At 29.4% G+C, this 21,005-nt stretch overlaps 2 protein-coding genes across 2 annotated transcripts in view; one reads left to right on the forward strand and one right to left on the reverse strand.

Moving 5' to 3' along the window:
• LOC125829479 (cytochrome P450 71AU50-like) overlaps positions 1-21,005 on the reverse strand; it is a 239,725-nt gene that overhangs the window by 155,586 nt on the left and 63,134 nt on the right. The gene's annotated exons all lie outside the window — the stretch shown is intronic.
• Positions 15,544-20,750, forward strand: LOC125829490 (alanine--glyoxylate aminotransferase 2 homolog 1, mitochondrial). The gene is made up of 9 exons (XM_049508703.1): positions 15,544-15,781; positions 16,591-16,821; positions 17,779-17,949; positions 18,112-18,255; positions 18,358-18,537; positions 18,875-19,100; positions 19,894-20,007; positions 20,092-20,178; positions 20,476-20,750. The coding sequence occupies exons 1-9, from the start codon at positions 15,557-15,559 to the stop codon at positions 20,517-20,519; spliced, it is 1,422 nt and encodes a 473-aa protein (XP_049364660.1). The 5' UTR covers positions 15,544-15,556; the 3' UTR covers positions 20,520-20,750.

The raw sequence follows: 21,005 nt of genomic DNA on the forward strand, positions 1-21,005 counted from the left end.
TCTCAGTACACCAAATCAGGTACGAATACATACATTTCTTGGTCAACTTCACAGGTTTAAAGTTCTATTTTCATGGCAATCAAGATCATTGTCATCTGATATTGTCCATTGCAGATGTAGAATACATGATTTCCCTTTACTGTTGCTCTAGTTTGTGGCTGCATGCAGAAGGTAGAGCAGGTCATTATTCTCAGATGACTCTACTGACATTTATCTCATTGTTAGGTAAATTCATCTCTAATAAATGTCGTTCTCAATAGCTGATTGATGTTCTCATGCATCGACAAAAGTAGTTCAAGTTTTGGAATAAGAAATAGATGTAAAACAGTTTATCTGTATTACTAACAATTACAATCATAGGGAACTGGATGGTGAACCAATAGCGTAGACGAGGTTTGAGGAAACCTGATTCACACTTGTAACTACTTTGTGTTGGTGTGACATTTTAATATTAATAAAAATATATTATATGTCACATTATATATCATGTTATGTCTATTGATGGATATTATATTTGTGCCTCTTTACTCTCATCAATTGTGGAAGAAAGTGATCATTAGTTTTTAGTAACTTATGTAACCACCAACTCTTCATTTCATTCATTATTCTATCTTTATGTCTTGTAACTTGTGTAACATTTGAGCCATTCATTTGGCAAATTTACTACCCACTATCTTCCTATTCATTGCAAGGAAGAATTCATCAACTATAAATAGTGGGTCTTCCTTTTTGTTGGTATAGAAGAAAAAACAAGATAAGTACAAGAAAATATAGAGTGAAAAAGATGAGTATTATTTTATTGTGTTTATATTGAGATTAGAGTTGTAGTGAAAGAGAGAGTTGAGACAAAGAAGATATTCTAAGTCTTCAACTATATCACTATATATAAAAAGAGAATATTTATATGTTGAAGGAAGGTGTTCTTATGTGGAGCTTTGGACTCTTCAACTAATCTGGAGTTGTTTGAGTGGTACGACGTTGTTGGACTGTTGTATCCTGGAGGGGACAAGTCAAGAGTATTACTGCTGGATCGGTGTAGATTATACCGCATTGGGCTTGAACCTCCTTAAAGAGAGCGAGATATCCGTGCCTCAGCCTAAAGAATTATTTATTCATTTTTGTCATTTTATTTTCAACTGTAATTTTTTGTATTTGTGGTATATTACACCAACACTTTGCATGTACGATGATAGTGCAGTTGCACTTGTTGCCTTTCGCAGAAGGTCAAGAGATCAACACATTTGCCTATTGATAGACAAAGACAACAACAACAAACCTAGTGTAATCTAATACCGGGGATCTAGGGAGGATAGAGGATATGCAGACCTTACCCCTACCTCGTGGAGGTAAAGAAGCTTTTGCTTATATCAATACAACTGGTTAATCCTGAATTCAGATCATTCTTAGAATTTTGTAATTGGTAAATCACATGTTTGTTCTTCCTTTTTTCTGCAGGGGCCGAGCTGATTGTGTAACAAAATGGAGAGAACTAGTGTATGACGACAATAATGCTGAGATGCAGGGACAGTTTATTCTGCATTATTCGAGTTGTCTTTGTTGTTTAATAGTGTATCAGTACTATCATAACCAGAAAAACAGTACAAATTTAGCAATTTTTGAATATTTCGTCGAGCTGATAACTGATATACCAGTTATGAATTCAAGAAATGTACCATATACAGCGCAAATGGTGGTGTGTTGTTTTTTCCTTCTTGTTTAATTTAGCTGTCCTACTGATTAAAGTTTCGTAGACAAATTAGTTTTATAACGTACATTCTTGTTGCCAGAGACTCCTCTAATTTAAATTGAGCTTTGCTCAAATGTACCTTCTCTTTTTACATGAAAAGCACCTATTTGTGTTTTAGGCAAGATTTTATTTATGCCTAGAATATGCACACCTTAATTTTGTATACACAAATGTAAAAGTAGGAACCCCTACTGCGATTTTGACAGCGAACGCGTCTTGGGCCAGATTGAATAACCTAACCCACCCTTAAGGAGGTTTTTCCATAGTTGGGAGTTTGCTTAAGTGTGCTTTACGAAGACTTCTAGGTTTGGTAATATTCAAAACAAATGAAAAGAGATCGAGGTTTGAATTGGAGAATTCCAGAACACGTATCAGATAGTGCTCCGATGGCAATGGGGACACATTGCACAATTGAGATAATTTCAACTATTTGAAAAGAAAAATAAGAAAGTGTTCAATGAGCATGAGATAGTTGTCTGTCCCAGGTACGTTCTTTCTTTGGTATTCGATTTTGGCCCGACTAATCAGGGTTAGCACTCAAAAAAACTCATTTTGGGGAGGTAAAGTATTTCCTACCAACATTCCCGAGTTCAAATCCTAATACGAAGGAATACTTACCATCCTTTCACGACGGTAGATTGTCTATATATAATTTTCCAATCTCTTAGATTTTATATTATATACTAAAATATAGATGGTAAATAATTTACAATACTATATATTTATAGTATAAAAAATAAACAAGAGTAGTGGTTTCAAACATTAAAGTCATTTTGAAAAACTGAGTTTTCCCTCTAAAAAGTTTGTTAAGAGGCGCATAACAGACTTGTATAAATTCAGTCGTGAGAGAACCCACAAAGCTCTGTAACTCCCATTATTCCAAAATCTCCATTTCTCTGTAAATTTTAAAGAATCAAAGCTCTGATGAAGATTCAATTATTATCTCAGAGATCGAAGAAAACAAGAGAAGTAGTGAGTAATTGGTGGTCGAAGAATGTAGCCGACAAATTGAAGAAGAAGATGAATGTCCTGAAGAAATGGTGTGGAAAAAACTTGAAGAGAAACGCAAAGACAGAGACGAAGATAAAGAAGAAGAAGCCAATTAAATTACGAAGAGGAAGAAGTGGAGTGTGGGTAGTAAACTGGAATAAAAAGAAGATTGAATGTATGGATGTAATGGGAAACGAAAGTCGAAAAGCTCGAACAAGAATGTGGCTTCAACAAACAGAACAAGACGAAGAAGAAGAAGAAACTGATGAAAATTAAGGTCCAAATTAATTCTCAATTGAATTTTGTGATTTCCTTCTTCTTCTTCTTCGTCGTAACAAAAATTGATAGTATGTTGTTCTTCAGTAGTAGAGAAACAGAGTACTATGTTTTTTTGCAATTTGAGTAGTTCATTATGTGATCGGATAAAAGTAGGAAATTCTTAGATTCATAAAATAAGATCGATTCTATTAAGAACGTGATGTATTGATGAATGTGAAGAAGAAAGACTCAATGTTCGCATTCATACAAGTTGTTCTTAGTCGAATTTTACCGTGTCTAAAATCTTAATTCTGTTTTCTAATAGTACGATTTTTGTGATCATAGTATATGTCTTTTCGATATGTTGAGTCTTTTAAGTTTAGTGAAATATATTCTTGACGATTACTTTGTTCGTGATCTTGTCATCCTTGCTCGACTTATTTGTGCAATAATCAAGTGGTGGATACTTTCATTTGCATATTAATAAAAATTGATTGTCTTGTAAAATAACGTGATATATCAATTGCACTATTATTTTCTAACCATTTTCACAATATCAAAATTGATCATTTTTTTTTATGTTAAGTAGTCCTAATCTCACAATCATTTGAGTATCCAATGGAACCGTTTTAAAATCTTTTAAATTTTTCAAAAAAATGTATATCATTTATCGTTTAACTAGACATGACAGTCATTCATAATATATATTCTTTATTTTTTTGTCATGTTAGACTAAAGGAACCTTATTGCATGTATAATAAGAAAAACGTATCTCCATAAAATAATTTCATGATTTTTATGAAAAACTTTTGTCACAAAACCCTAACCGTAATTCTTATAGCTTAATAATTTTATTTGTTTTCATTCTAATTTCGCACAAAACTTCATTGGTAACCCACTGACATTATACCTTGATTTTGAGCTATAAACCCAAGAGAATATTTCTTTCAAGTGAAATTTTCTTTTGGGTTTCCCACAAGTGAGGTTTGAAAAGAATAGAATATACGTAGATCTTATCACTATCATTACCTTGACCAAGAAACAATATTTGGTTTCATTTCAAAGTACTAACGTGACACCAAAATCTGACACATATTAATAAAAAATAACTTGTTACACTGTGGAAAATAAGATTATGAAGAAAGGTGCTTAGAGGCTATAAAGCTAATTAATTACTATCTTTATTTTGGTGTGAATTAACCAGTAGTATGGGTGCCCCAAACTATTCAAGGCCCCTAGATCAATTGATTTTGTAATGCACATTATATTGTTGGTTTACTGTATATAGTTACACTAATTCATGTTTTTTTCTAAGACTCAAATATGTTATCATACTATTAGAAATGACTCATCTATATCATTCATTAAAAGTTTGATTCATTTATGTTATCGTCGATACAAAATAGGCTGATTTATGTCATTATTTTTTAACGGTGATTTTGTAAAACCAGCTTTGCCACATGTGGCCTCTATTTTCATCGTTATAAACTAGAAATATTGTTCAGAGAACTAGAGTCTCTTTTATATATGTATCATCATCGTGTCTGTTTGTGTTTGAACTGAGGATCAAAACTAATAACAAACGTCTGCCGATAACGACGTAAAATCAAGTAAACATTGATAGAATAATTAAACTACGTCAAAAATGATGGATCAGTTGAAGAAAACCAACAGACTATCTTAATTATATTTAGGATCTGTTTGGAAAGTCTCATGATAATTGAAATTGGTGTACTTACTAGGGAAGTAATTATCAGTTTATCACCCTAGTAATTACACTGGCATATTTGTTTACAATAGTGTAATGAAAGTCATCCTTTGTCACTTTCTAAGGGTATGGTAGAGTGGCTTGAGAAGGTGGACAATCAGGGGCGTATACAGGAGGGGGTCACCGGGTTCACGTGAACCCATGGTCCCCTCCCGAAATCATATATAGTAGTGTTATATTTTTTTAAAATATTTAAATATAGATGCGTGAACCCAGACTCGAAGTATCATATAATGTAGTACGATGATGATTGGGTGCATCTCTCTAGGTGAGGTTAGAAATTTGAATCTTTTATCTATCTTGTTTTAGTTTTCTTTCTAAGATTTTGTAACTGGTTTGGATAAATAAAAGTTAATTTTGGACCTATGATTTTAAAATTTTAATGATTTTCAGTAAAAAGAATCTAATCGATCAAATTTATGTCTTAGATACACCTTTTTGTAATAGTGCACCCATTATCTATAAATCCTGAATACGCCTCTGTGGACAATCCTTCAGTGAAGACCTAATGAGAGGCTAAATTCAAACACACCCAAAATTCAAAAGAATCGCACGAACATCTATGGAGCGAAGCAAGGAACCTTGGCTTCAGCTCTCGTCACCTCACTCAATCCTACAAAGGAAACTTGAGTCGAGGCACTGCAAGAGAGCAAAGAAGCACTTCTTATAACCAAAACAAAAACATCATGGATCCGCAAAGGAAAGGCTTGTTATGGACCACGCCGCTAGGTTGAGACAGCCACCTTCCTATTTGAGTAAGGAATGAATAGCGGGCTCTACTGACGTTCAACCGACTACTGGTCCTAGTGGTGCTTGCGATTTTTCCTGTTTCGGCTTGGATTGAAAATACTGGACAGGAAAGGAAAACAAATTGTCCAGCCTTTCAAGCTCTACTAAGTAAAGGGGATGCGTTGCTTTAAAATTTATATTAGACTAATAAGGAACTTTATAAATGATATTAAATTAAATATTTAAGATATATATTGCTTTTTGAAAATGTATTAATTAATAAACATATGTTCTTAACTAATATTATGAAAGTAATTGATTTATATTTTTCGGATTAGTATATTTCAATTGAATTAATCATAAAAACTAAAAGTACAAGATTTCTGTGAACATCATGAAATGCTTGTTTGACAAAAAGATTATTATTATAGATATAATATCATAAATTATTTAAAAAAATATTTGACAAAAAGATAATCTATCAAGTCTAACTAAAAACTAAATGACTTGCAATGTGAAATATCAAGTCAATACTACTAAAACAAATGAAACTGAAAATATGACATAAGTTCTAAATTCAAAACAATTTTTTTAACATAATACTCTTATGTTAAATTTCAATTTAACATACGTAAATATGATTTAAAAGAAAAGAAAAAATGTAAGTCTATAACTTTACTCAACAATGAATTCTACTTTAATTTAAAATTAGAATACTAACAAAATTATGCTAATGAAAAAAATAAACATGACATTAAAAATGGATAATACGAAGAATTACATGGAATCACGTGAAGTAAAGGTTAAGAATGAGAAGAAAATGAAATATAAAAAATAAACTATAAATTTTTAGAATAATAAAAAAGAATTTAAAATAATAGGAACAAAAAATAAATTGAAAAGAAAAATAAAAAAATAAAAAGTAATCAGCGTGTGATCACACCATGTAATTATCAGCAATTCACAACCCTTCCTACAAATTGGAGAATGTAATTAGCCTTGCCAATTACATTTAGTTACATGTTGACCGAGTAATTACATTGACCAAATCTAAAGGGTGGATTTCCAACAGATCCTTAACGAACGTTAGTTGGTTACACAAATATATCAATTTCTATCGGAAAATCAGTACAAAATAAATAAAATACAATTACTTTATTTTTTTGCGCGAAAAATAACCCATAAAAGTATATCAATTATTTTTTTTTAAAAAAGAACTTCCATTTATTCTTTATTTAAAAAAATTTAACCAACCGATAAAGTTCCTCAAAAATAAGGTTGAAATGTTGTTGGAAGACCGAAAACACTTATTTTGAGTAAAAACACTTATTTGAAAAGAAAAGAAAAAGGTGTTCGGATAATCGGTAAAAACTCCTTTTAGATAGAAGCAAAAACAGTTTTTCTGCAATCAGGAAGAAACTAAAAAAAAATTGCTTATTAAAAAAAAGCAGAAGCAGGAAATTATTTATTGCAAGACCAAAATATCCTTATCATATACACATATTTACCAATATATCTCCTATATTTATTTATTTATTTTTGTGATGAGTTTTTCTATGTGGTGATTTAATTTGTGAAATGGTCTTTAAATTTAATTTTCTTGATATTTTTAATTATATTTAAATCATCATGTTAATATTATATCAATAAATTTTAAGTTGTTAATTATTATAATTTATAATATTTTTATTAATTTTAAACCAATATATGTTTTTCTTTGTCTCAATTACATGAGACATATGGAATTTGGAGAGTCAACTAAAATTTTAAAATATGTTAAGTTGTTAATTATTATACCTTATAGTACTATTACGTGATTTTCAAATAAAATATGTAATTTTTTTATTTCAATTTATATGTCATTGATATAATTACATATATTAAGTAATGAAGAATTAATGTGTAAATTATGTGACACCTATGAATTTTGGAGTGTAAATCAAATTAGTTATATGATTTTAAAAAAATAAAGCGGTTAATTATTACAATTTATAATACTTTTTATATATTTTTTAAATATATATATATATATATATATATATATATATATATATATCTTTATGATATTGATATTAGTATTATAATAGATTAAATTTTATTATTTTTAAATTTATGATCTCAATTGTAGCCTATGCCACATTATAAAATGTTCCAAAGTAGATATCAGATTTACAAAAATGTCGATGCCAGCTAAAGTAATAAAATAACATCTAAGGGCATGAACCTATATATGTATATATAAAGCTGAATATAGACAATTTGATGTGGCATCTCTCTATGACCAATATTTCTATTCATCTTTTTTCTCCTTTTTTTGACATTTTATCTTTGTTTTGTATTTTTTATTTGTATTTTAAAAAAAAGTATTTATGTCATACCCGATTAATTATGCCCTTTATAACATCCATTACACTAATATAGATTTAAGTAAATGAAAATGGAAGATGAAAATATAAAAACTATTCATTGTTTATAACTGTTTATAATTGTTTAGCCTATATAAAAAATATATATATAGTTGAGCATTTGTAACAAATAAGAACAAATTTCTTCACTTTGGCTCTTCTTCTTCTGACGATGATGATCAATATATGGTATCAACTTCTGTCGCTAAGATGTCCATCAAATTTCTAGGTCATGTGACTTTTTTAACAAAGGAGAAAGAGAGAATATCTCATGATTCTTGTGAAGACATTGATGTAAAGAAAGAGATTATGTAACAAAAAATTCTTTTCAAAATAAAAGACTTTTTGAAAAAATGTTTATTCCTCCTACAAGGAAAGAAAATTCATTGTGGTTGAGAAATTTACAAGAAGGTTGATTAGTGTTTCAAAGGGTAAGAAAAATTATTTGGAGAAAAAATAATTCTATTTATGGAATTCGTATCAAATTAGGAGGAGAACAAGCAAAAATTTATTTTGTGATTTGAAAAGAGAGAAAATTAGATATTATTTCTTTCAACCTCATTATTCTTCTAATTTCTTTCTTCTTTTATTTTGTCTTGATTTTTTGTATCTTTAATTAAAGTTTTTTTCTTATTTATCTTTAATTAAATTTTATATATATTTTCTTAAAAAAGAATTTAAAAAGATGATCATATTTAGTTCCTTTCCTCATCAATGCTATTAATCTCATAATTAGTGTTATTTCTATTATTTTCTTAATTACTTTTTTTTTCTTTCATTTAATTATTTATTTGAAGAAATTAGTTAATGTAACTTTATAAGAATTACACATGTATTTTTACATAATTGATTTGTTATTTTTTAAAATTTTTGGATCATTCTTCATCTTAAACTTTCTATCTATACGTAATAATAAAGCTAAAATAGAAAATGTGGGGGTGACACCTTCTTAGCAATAGATACTTATTTATTCTTATCAATGTTTCTGACATTTTTTGTTATTTTTTCCTTAAAATAATTGTTGCCTCAATTTTTAGTTTTAGTTTTATTTTTTTAGCATTTTGTAATTTTAAAAGACTGAAAAATTTATATTGAAAATTTACAAAATATAAAAAATGATTTATTTAACTCCTATCATCATCAATATTATTATTATTTTGTTTTACTTCTTTTCTTAATCTTCATTTCATCATTAATGTAATTTATATCATTTTCTTATATATATATATATATATATATATATATATATATATATATATATATATATTTGTGACATTTCTTAGAAGTTAGGATTACTATTTATTTAATTTTTAAAAATTTTGAATTCTTTTGTCATACTAAATACAACATGTTTTATTATAATTACATTTAATATATTAATCAATATGTTGTACGAATGAAAAGAAAATTATCATTTCACAAAAACAAAGGTTAAAATATAATTTATTATGATTAAGGAAAGATAAAATTATTATTCCAATATCCATAACCATATATAATACATTAAAAATTAATTGAAAAGCTGTAAATGGAAAAGGAATCACCATTTAAGGAATCATTATTTTTAAATTTTTGGATCATTTCTTCTTCTAAAAGTTTCTATCCATATGTAACAATAAAGTTAAAATAGAAAATGTAGTGACACCATTCTTAGTAATAGATACTTATTTATTTTTATCAATTTTTTCTGACAATTTTGGTTATATTTTTCTTTAAAATAATTATTGCCTCGATTTATTTTTTTTAACATTTATTTTTAATTTTAAAAGATTGGAAATTTTATGTTAAAATTTTTAATAATAGAAAAAATGATTTATTTAACTTTTATCATCATCAATACTACTAATTTATTTGACGTTTTTTCTTAATCTTCATCTCATCATTAATGTTATTTATATAATTTTCTTAAATCACTTATTTTTTAACTCTTTTATATATATAAACTTGGATATGTAAATGATGATGTGACATTTCTTAGAAGCTAAGATTACTATTTATCTAATTTCTCAAATTTTTGAGTTCTTTTGTCATACTAAATACAATATGTTTTATTATAATTACATTCAATATAGTAAACAATATGTTCTAGGAATTAAAACAAAATTATCATTTCAGCAAAATAAATGTTAAATTATAATTTTATTATGATTAAGGAAAGATAAAGATATTATTTGAATATCCCATAACCACATTCAATACATTAGAAATTAATTGGATATAACTGTAAATGGAAAATGAATCACCATTTAAGGAAAATAAATGTTTGCAATACCATAATAATTAAGGAGAGAGTAAGATATTATTTTAATATCCTAATTCGGAACTTTTAATCTACTACTCAATTAAAAAGAAAATGCATTTAATAACATTAAAAAGTTATTAGTTTATATTTTTTCTCATTGTACTAATTCAATTCAATCAAACTTAATTTTAAAGATAAAATAACAACTTCATTTTAATTGTTATCAATATATTTCAAAAAATTATCGTGAAAAGGCTTTTCTTGCACCTTATTTTAATTTTCATATACTATTATTATTTTTTCTGTCATTTTTCAATGATTTTTTATTTCGATTTAAAATTTAATGTTTATTCTTAAAACTCTGATGGTACAAATTAAGGTGGAGTAGAATATAATAAATGATGATTCTTCTACTAAATAAGAAGATATAATGAAATTGAAAGGGTGAAACTTTTTTTTTTAAAATGGATAGGAAATTCTATTAAGGTATCATTACGTCATTATTCAATATATTTTGAATATAAATTTCATTTGCTGATGCATTTGTTTACTACTCCTTCTGTCCCTAATTACTTGTTCACTTTTCTTTTTATAGTTGTCTCTAATTACTTGTCCATTTTGACAAATCAAGAAAGAACATTTTTTTTACCTATTATACCCTCAATTAAATGACTAATTACTTTGAAAATTGCAGAACTTTTCATCTACTTCATAATTAATAGGGGTAAAATGATAAACTCTCTATGTCATTAATTGATTTCTTAATAAATGTGTCAATTTAAAAGTGGACAAGTAATTAGGGACAGAGAGAGTATTACAGTGTTATTTGACATTATGAGATATTTCTTAGACATTTAAGGAGAATGGTACACCGGAATATATATTATATATTAAAGGATCAACTTCATGCAATGGAAGAATTTGTTATTAGCAAATATATTTTAACTTATTTGATAAAAAATATATTCTTCCTCATTTAATAGACGTAAAATTTGTGAAGCTTTATTTTTTTTCACAATCTTCATATTATTAAAACAAATAAAAATATTACGATTAAACAACAGAGTAAATATAAAATTAATCAAAAATATTTAATTTAAATGATCACGCGAAGTGCGGCCAAGTTCTCTAATTTAAAACAAAAAAGTAAAATTTAAATGGGTCTACTATAGAATTCCCAGAAATCGAACTTGAAAAATTATGTTAAAAATGGAAAATAAAAAGTAAAATAAATTTAATTGAGAGTTATCCTTCATCTGTCCCATTTTATGTGACACTTTTTATTTCTCGAGAATCAAATAGTTTAAGTTTGACCATAAATTTGTGTATGATATCTTCAATTTAAAAAAAAAAAAATGGAAAAATTAGATAAATAGTAATCTTAGCTTCTAAGAAATGTCACATCATTATTTACATATCCAACTTTTATATATATAAAAGAGTTAAAAAAGAAAAAATAATTGATTTAAGAAAATTATATAAATAACATTAATGATGAGATGAAGATTAAGAAAAAACATCAAATAAATTAGTAGTATTGATGATGATAAAATTTAAATAAATTATTTTTTCTATTATTTAAATTTTTAACATAAAATTTCCAATCTTTTAAAATTAAAAATAAATGTTAAAAATAAAAAGAGTAACAATAAAGTAGGCCAAACACATAGTTGAATAAAGTAGGCCAAACACATGTTGGTACACCTCAACTCTCACTTCTAATAAGTAGTAAAGTAAAGTAATATGTATCATCATCGTGTCTGTTTGTGTTTGAACTGAGGATCAAAACTAACAAACGTCTGCCGATAACGACGTAAAATCAAGTAAACATTGATAGACTAATTAAACTACGTCAAAAATGATGGATCAGTTGAAGAAAACCAACAGACTATCTTAATTATATTTAGGATCTGTTTGGAAAGTCTCCTGATAATTGAAATTGGTGTACTTACTAGGGAAGTAATTATCAGTTTATCACCCTAGTAATTACACTGGCATGTTTGTTTACAATAGTGTAATGAAAGTTACCCTTTGTCACTTTCTAAGGGTATGGTAGAGTGGCTTGAGAAGGTGGACAATCCTTCAGTGAAGACCTAATGAGAGGCTAAATTCAAACACACCCAAAATTCAAAGAATCGCACGAACATCTATGGAGCGAAGCAAGGAACCTTGGCTTCAGCTCTCGTCACCTCACTCAATCCTACAGCGGAAACTCGAGTCGAGGCGCTGCAAGCGAGCAAAGAAGCACTTTTTATAACCAAAACAAAAATATCATGGATCCGCAAAGGAAAGGCTTGTTCTGGACCACGCCGCTAGATTGAGACAGCCACCTTCCTATTTGAGTAAGGAATGAATAGCGGGCTCTACTGACGTTCAACCGACTACCGGTCCTAGTGGTGCTTGCGATTTTTCCTGTTTCGGCTTGGATTGAAAATACTGGACAGGAAAGAAAAACAAATTGTCCAGCCTTTCAAGCTCTACTAAGTAAAGGGGATGCGTTGCTTTAAAATTTATATTAGACTAATAAGGAACTTTATAAATGATATTAAATTAAATATTTAAGATATATATTGCTTTTTGAAAATGTATTAATTAATAAACATATGTTCTTAACTAATATTATGAAAGTAATTGATTTATATTTTTCGGATTAGTATATTTCAATTGAATTAATCATAAAAACTAAAAGTACAAGATTTCTGTGAACATCATGAAATGCTTGTTTGACAAAAAGATTATTATTATAGATATAATATCATAAATTATTTAAAAAAATATTTGACAAAAAGATAATCTATCAAGTCTAACTAAAAACTAAATGACTTGCAATGTGAAATATCAAGTCAATACTACTAAAACAAATTAAACTGAAAATATGACATAAGTTCTAAATTCAAAACAATTTTTTTAACATAATACTCTTATGTTAAATTTCAATTTAACATACGTAAATATGATTTAAAAGAAAAGAAAAAATGTAAGTCTATAACTTTACTCAACAATGAATTCTACTTTAATTTAAAATTAGAATACTAACAAAATTATGCTAATGAAAAAAATGAACATGACATAAAAAATAGATAATACGAAGAATTACATGGAATCACGTGAAGTAAAGGTTAAGAATGAGAAGAAAATGAAATATAAAAAATAAACTATAAATTTTTAGAATAATAAAAAAGAATTTAAAATAATAGGAACAAAAAATAAATTGAAAAGAAAAATAAAAAAATAAAAAGTAATCAACGTGTGATCACACCATGTTACATTTAGTTACATGTTGACCGAGTAATTACATTGACCAAATCTAAAGGGTGGATTTCCAACAGATCCTTAAGGAATGTTAGTTGGCTACACAAATATATCAATTTCTATCGGAAAATCAGTACAAAATAAATAAAATACAATTACTTTATTTTTTTGCGCGAAAAATAATCCATAAAAGTATATCAATTATTTTTTAAAAAATAAGAACTTCCATTTATTCTTTATTTAAAAAAATTTAACCAACCGATAAAGTTCCTCAAAAATAGGGTTGAAATGTTGTTAGAAGACCAAAAACACTTATTTTGAGTAAAAACACTTATTTGAAAAGAAAAGAAAAAGGTGTTCGGCTAATCGGTAAAAACTCCTTTTAGATAGAAGCAAAAACAATTTTTCTGCTATCGGGAAGAAACTAAAAATATATTGCTTATCAAAAAAAAGCAGAAGCAGGAAATTCTTTATTGCAAGACCAAAATATACTTATCATATACACATATTTACCAATATATCTCCTATATTTATTTATTTTTGTGATGAGTTTTTCCTATGTGGTGATTTAATTTGTGAAATGGTCTTTAAATTTAATTTTGTTGATATTTTTAATTATATTTAAATCATCATGTTAATATTATATCAATATATAATTTATTTTTTTATTCATCTATGTACGATATTGATTGAAACTTTGAATATGTACATTTTAATTTAATTAAAAAAAATTAGTAGATATTTAAAATAATCTTAATATTAAAAATGCATTGATACTTATCCTTTTTTTTTTGTAATTTGACTCTCAAATGTATTTTTTTTTTTAAAATAAATTGCCAAACTCAATATGTTTATCAAAAAGACTTTATAAATGAACTAAACCAAACATAAATTGTTTTTTTTTTTTCAAAAACACTTTTTTGAAATACTATTTTAAAAAATACTTCTAAAAATAAGGAGGTTTTAGCGGTAATGTCAAATATACTCTAAGATTAAGATAAATGAGAATCATAATTGATTATATATTTTATTAATAGAGTAACTAATGTGGAAATGAATCAGCATCCCTATCATATATGATTCATCAAATCTTGACCCCATCTCTTAGGATTATCATAAACTAATACAAGGAATCTACTAGACAACAACCCTTAATTTTAATAAATCAATTTGGCACTTAAATATCATAATAATAAATTAAGAGTTGTCATTATGGACAGACTCAATCCATTCGAACTAGTCCAAGACATCACTATGTGGGCTGTGATTTGTGTAGGACTAACACATTTTTAAAAATATAATTTTTTAAATATAATTTTTATAATATTAACATAAATATTTACAAAATAATATTATATAATATCATATAAAAATGTTAACATCACGTCATTAGTATAACATAACAAATGAATGGCTCATTATTTTGTGCTTATTTGTATAGAGTTAAATCTTTCGGAGTTTCTATTACAATCATTTTCTATAATAACATACCGTTAAAAAATTTATTCGAATCAATCTTTTATATTATGGTGTAGTATATATTTTTCACTATAACAATTTTAAAAATTATTGGAACAAACAACATTGTTATAAACATTTAACTTTACATATAAAACTTTTTTTTTAAAATAACATCCCTAAAAGGAAATAATAATGTTTTGTACTCCTTCTATCTCATTTTATATGATCTAATTTATTTGACACTGAATTTTAGATTAAAAAAAAACTTTTAAAATTTGTGATCTAAAATAAGAAATAATTTTTTGTATAACTATAAATAATTTCATTAATGATAAAATGAGTATCTTAAAAATTAAATTGTTATTAAATATATAAATGTGTCCTTTCTTTTAGAACCAACTAAAAAAGGTGAATCATATAAATTGGAATATATGGAGTAACTACTAACATGAATTGTGATGGGATGTTTCACGTTTATGGTGAAATCATGTTTAAAGTGTTATACGAATTCAAATTTAGTTAGACTCTAATATTAATATTGAGTAGTACGAAATAAAAAAAAACTATGGAATCTTTTTTGGTGTCCACGTCAGATAACCTTTAATAATGCATTCAACTACTACTACAATCCAAAATTTCCCATTATCGAAACTCCTATTATTTATTTGTCATTTGTGTGTGTTGGGGCAACTGATTGATCAACTATGGCGTTACAGAGGAAATTACTAAATGGTAGTGCCGGAATTCCCAAATTTAGGTGGTTGTCCAATGAGGGGTTGAGGCATTTTTCCGGTCAAGTAGCGGCGCCGACGGAATTGCCGCCGTTTGACTACCAACCAAAGCCGTATAAAGGACCTTTGGCTGATGAAGTGTTGGAGAAAAGAAAGAAGTTTTTGGGTCCTTCACTCTTCCATTACTACCAAAAACCTGTAAATTTTTATTTTTTTTGTTGTTTCTTTATGGAGTACAAACTTGTGTATGTAATGTTCTGTTTATAGTACATTTTCCTAGTTCTTAATCCCCTATGAATCTACAAATTGGATTGTAGGATATTTACTTTAGAGGGGAACAAAAGAGAGAAAACCAAAGGGTGTGATCTAATGGTCAATAGACTGACATGAGCTCTAATAGATGAAAATATTAGGTGATTCTTTTCCTATTTGTGCTAACCTTGGGGAAAGAGTTATCTGTTATATGTTGGTGGTGGGAATGATAGGTATCTCGTGGAATTAGTCAAGGAAAAATAGAGAGAAGAAAGAAATGGAAGAGGGTTGTGGGTGGTGACTGCTATGTTGCTCCGACTCTTTTTAAATGTCAGTGGGTGAGGGTGGATTCTCCAAAAGTAGTGTGTTTTTGGAGAATCTGATATGGGTGAGGCAATTTTTGGTCCCATCAAAAAGAGACCTTGCAAGGACAGTCCTATGATTTCTTCTTCAACTCTATGCTAGTGCTTTGATGGACATCTGATATTCTGTTGTTAGGCTGATTCTGATTTCTTTATCTTTTTTCTTAATTTATAAGATTTGAGAGATATTCCTGCTTTTTAATTGTACTTAACTACTTGTATTAGATAGCTAACCAAATTAAGAAGAAGAATAAGTGGCTTAAGTAATGGCTAATAGTGTTCATGTTTGTAAATCCATTTCAAAAAAAAAAAAGTGTTAATGATGGTATGCGAGAGCTCTATAATTGATTTCTTTTAAGCTCTCCCTAATAACTCTTTTTACATCTCAAACAGCTAAATATTGTTGAAGGGAAGATGCAATATTTGTATGATGAGAATGGAAAACGTTATCTTGATGCTTTTGCTGGAATAGTTACTGTCTCATGTGGTCATTGTCATCCTGAAGTATTGGATGCCATCATGGAGCAAAGCAAGCTTCTTCAACATGCTACAACCATATATCTACATCATGCAATAGGCGATTTTGCCGAAGCATTGGCATCTAAGATGCCAGGAAACCTGAAGGTTAAAATACTACCACTACCATAATAGTCTATTTGGTGCAAATTTTCTTTAGCTATATTATGTGCATAAAGATTATAGGCTGAGTTTCTCTACAGAAAGATTGATATTGTTACCCTTCCAATGGTTTAGGTTTAGCATGATATGTTTTTCTTATATCTTAAATTGGCTTTCATTGACATCCTTCCCTTGATCGATACTTTCTTTTGGCGTGTTCCTTTGCTGATCCAGAATGGAATCTTTAACTTACTTCTATACGATAGCTAATTCAAACTTTTTTCCCCATGATTAGTGGTCCTCGTCCATCTACACCTTGAAAGTTTGTACCCAGTATGTGGATATAAGATTCTAGAATCCCGTGATTTCGTTTTCTCTTGTAGCTTATACAATTTTATTAAGGTAACCGTAGAGAAGTTCTGGTGAGGTTAGAATAACTTCTAACTTCCTTGTAGTAATGTGTGCAATCAATTTCTACCACGTGTTCATGAGACTAAAGACTGAAGTTGGAATATGGACTAAGTTGTTTGCCAAAAATGCCCTGGTTGTCAAAGTATCTGGTCTTGTTGTCTTTTGAAAAGAACATGGAATATCTATATAGGCATGTTATTCATATTATTATGAACTAAGCCGATATATTAGTACAAGATAAACACTAGGTTAAGCCAGAAAAGGAAAGAGAGGTAAGTGTCAAAGCACCCTGTATCCATTGAATTGTTAGATTTTTAATCCCTCCCTTTGGAGATTGGATAATTGCAAGGTAGTGAGGACCAATTGTCTGAGTGTGGATAGTTACCTGAAGCCACTAAAAACAAACCAAATTCTGTATCAAGGGCAGTATGGCTGTGGATTTGGATTGGTTCATGTATGCGAGGTTTATCTTCTGAAATATGAGCTCAATCAGTATCCCCCTATGGAGCTTTTTAATATTTGTCTGTCTGACTTGCTTGTTTTAAACTGCAGGTAGTATATTTCGTAAATTCAGGGACAGAAGCAAATGAATTAGCAATGTTGATGGCACGATTGTACAGTGGTCACTTAAATATGATTGCTTTGAGGAATGCATATCATGGTGGAAGCTCTAACACAATTGGGCTAACTGCTCTTAACACATGGAAGTACCCTATTCCACAGGTATACTCATAACCAAAGCATGAAGAGATTTGAAGTGTATCTTCCTTTTTTCAATTTTAGAAGTTTATATAGTGTACACTTTGATGAGAGATGTCAAATATTCCATGCCAGCTGAATTTGATATTCACTATGCTTTTCTTTAATTTCTTTGATGATTTACAGGGTGAAATCCATCATGTTCTAAATCCTAACCCATATCGTGGAGCATTCGGATCGGATGCTAAAAGATATGCTGAAGATGTACAGGATCACATTGATCATGGTACTTCAGGAAAGGTTGCTGGTTTTATTGCTGAAACAATTCAGGTTTGACTTGTTATTTCTGTCATGTGGCAAAATGCTGCTTCGAGTATAGACTAGAAGGACTTGGAACATTTCAAGTGATAAAATTCTGGTTGTTTGCTTTAGGGGGTTGGAGGAACAGTTGAATTAGCCCCTGGATACTTGAAGTTGGTTTATGATATTGTTCGCAAAGCGGGAGGTGTATGTATTGCTGACGAAGTACAAACCGGCTTCGGTCGAACAGGGAGCCACTACTGGGGTTTTGAGACACAGGGTGTGACTCCTGATATAGTTACAATGGCAAAGGTATTGCAATCACCTCTTTTCACCTTTTCAATTTCCAAATGCTTAGCCCTGTCCCTTTTATGGAAGATTTTCTCCGTAGACCCTCCCTCCTCCCAAGACTTTCATCCCCAATATTCTCTCTAAGAAAGGCGCTTCTTATATCTTCTTTTAAGACGAGGTTGTCATCCCGTTTGCTTTAGTCTCGAGTAGGATGCAAGTTGAGGTGACAAGAATGGACTGGACCTCCCTATGTCAAGAGCTTTTGGTCTTCACAAGAGTGCACCTTATTTGTTGGTTACATATCATGTCTTTTGATCTTGTGTGATAGTCTGTTACTCTCAATGTTATTATTTTTCAGGGTATTGGAAATGGTTTACCACTTGGAGCTGTTGTCACAACACCAGAAATTGCAAGTGTTATGGCTCAAAAGATACAATTTAATACATTTGGTGGAAACCCTGTTTGCTCTGCTGGTGGACATGCAGTACTCAAAGTTATTGAAAAGGAACAACGCCAAAAGCATTGTGCTGAGGTTGGCTCACACTTGATTGGACGGCTGAAGGATCTAGAGAAAAGATACGACAGTAAGTCTTCTCTCTTCTGTGCTTTCAAAACTCAGACATGCATGTATTAGCAAACACGGATTGCTATTAATCCCTGGAAAGATGTATATTTTTTCGGTCTATATAGTTGATATCCTGGAATCATTTTGTTAGAAGTATGAGGAAGAACTGAATCATCTTCACAGCTTCCTTCGTATTCCAGTTCTATGAAACTTCTGCAGACCTTTCATTGTAAGATTTTTCAAGTCTTAGATATGTGATTTTCTTTCCTTTCCATTCAAGCAAAATTGAGAAGCCTTTCCTGAGCTTGTTTGGCATTGAATCTAGCTTCAGCCAACTGAATTTTCGATGTTACTTTTATTTCTCATTAAACAAATGGCATCTTCTTCTGGAACTCCTACCTATTCTTAGCATGATATTGGGAAATCTCATTGCTATTACTCAAACAACCATGAAACATATGCTTCCATATTCATAGGCCAAATCAGATGGAATAACTCTCGTGATGGATAAGCAAGCATGATAACTTATATGTTGTTCTACATCTCCATGAATCTAGGAACCTTTGCTTGCACTGTACTATTTAGTAGCTTCTGTCACCCATGTTCTGCTTCATTGATGGCCATTTTTAGGTCGGTAGCCTATAACATAGTGATTCTGGTATGTTACATGAGGTTATATCGTTGCCTAGGCAGATCGAGAGTTGATATGATTTCTGTTTCCAAGTCGTGTGCTTTTGTGCTCCTTTAGTTTTCGTCCTAATGACATGCATCTTATGGTTAATATCATCACTAACATACCTTATTACTGCCAGTAATTGGAGATGTGAGAGGCCGGGGTTTAATGCTCGGTATCGAACTGGTAACTGACAGAAAAGAAAAGACACCCGCCAAGGCAGAAACTGGAGTTCTCTTTGAGAAGCTTAAAGGTTTGTGTAATCAACTGATGAATTGAAAAGTAATTGAAAAACGTCATGCATATACTAACGATGCACTTGCTTCTGGATGTTTAGATCTTGGTGTTCTAGTAGGGAAAGGTGGTTTACATGGAAATGTTTTCAGAATAAAACCTCCCATGTGTTTCAGCAAGGATGATGCAGGTAACCAACCTCTTTACCTACTGGTTCAATATATCACCTTTTTTCAGACTATTCCATCTGATTTGAAAATCATTGATACTAACACAATCCAAATTTGCAAACATGCAACAAATTCAAATTACTCCCTCGTTTCAATTTGTTTGTCTGTTTTAAATAATCATAAACCGTTTTAATATGAAATCCAAGCAAACCAATATGGAAACTTTTCAAGTCTCATTTGTTTCCAGATACTATTTCATTTGCAAGAAATATATTATATGTTGTGATTTTGATCAATAAAACTTGTTTGTTGTGCAGACTTCCTAGTTGATGCATTGGACTATTCTCTTTCAAAGTTGTGAGCATATGGCATATTGTTGTGAGATTGCTCAGTTGATTGATTCTCTTTCAACCATAGGACACAGCTTATTCCACTACAATAACAATGTAAAAGAAAGCAAGTGATGCTTCATTCCTCTTATTTTATTCCTCCAAATGAAATAAATGCATTATCAAATAAAATTTCCATTTTGATACCTTTTTTCAATTATTGGATTAGTAGATTTATTAAAAGAATATGATCTAGTTAGAAATTGTGCTTTGCAGTATATGATCTAGTAAGGTCTGCGTACACTTTACCCTCCCCAGACCCCACTTTGTGGGATTTCACTGAGTATGTTGTTGTTGTTGTAAGGGGGGGAAAATAGAAGTAGAGTAAAGAGATGTGTTTTAACTTATGGCAAAATTGATGTGAAGAAATACTGAAATAGGTTATAGAAATGAAGACAATACTTATAAGATTGGTTCAGAAAGTATCTCATTCCGCGGCTCAAACCCATGACTCAATA

The sequence above is a fragment of the Solanum verrucosum genome, unplaced genomic scaffold (genome assembly GCF_900185275.1).
Source record: "Solanum verrucosum unplaced genomic scaffold, falcon-dt-bn FXZP01000031.1, whole genome shotgun sequence".
In the NCBI taxonomy this organism is placed as follows: domain Eukaryota; kingdom Viridiplantae; phylum Streptophyta; class Magnoliopsida; order Solanales; family Solanaceae; genus Solanum; species Solanum verrucosum.

Excerpts from the sequence above, each read along its gene's own strand:
- LOC125829490 (XM_049508703.1), top strand. The coding sequence starts at position 15,557 with ATGGCGTTACAGAGGAAATTACTAAATGGTAGTGCCGGAATTCCCAAA. Across the intron at positions 16,822-17,778 it reads AGATGCCAGGAAACCTGAAG|GTAGTATATTTCGTAAATTC; the intron begins GTTAAAATACTA and ends TTTAAACTGCAG. Across the intron at positions 18,538-18,874 it reads ATATAGTTACAATGGCAAAG|GGTATTGGAAATGGTTTACC; the intron begins GTATTGCAATCA and ends ATTATTTTTCAG.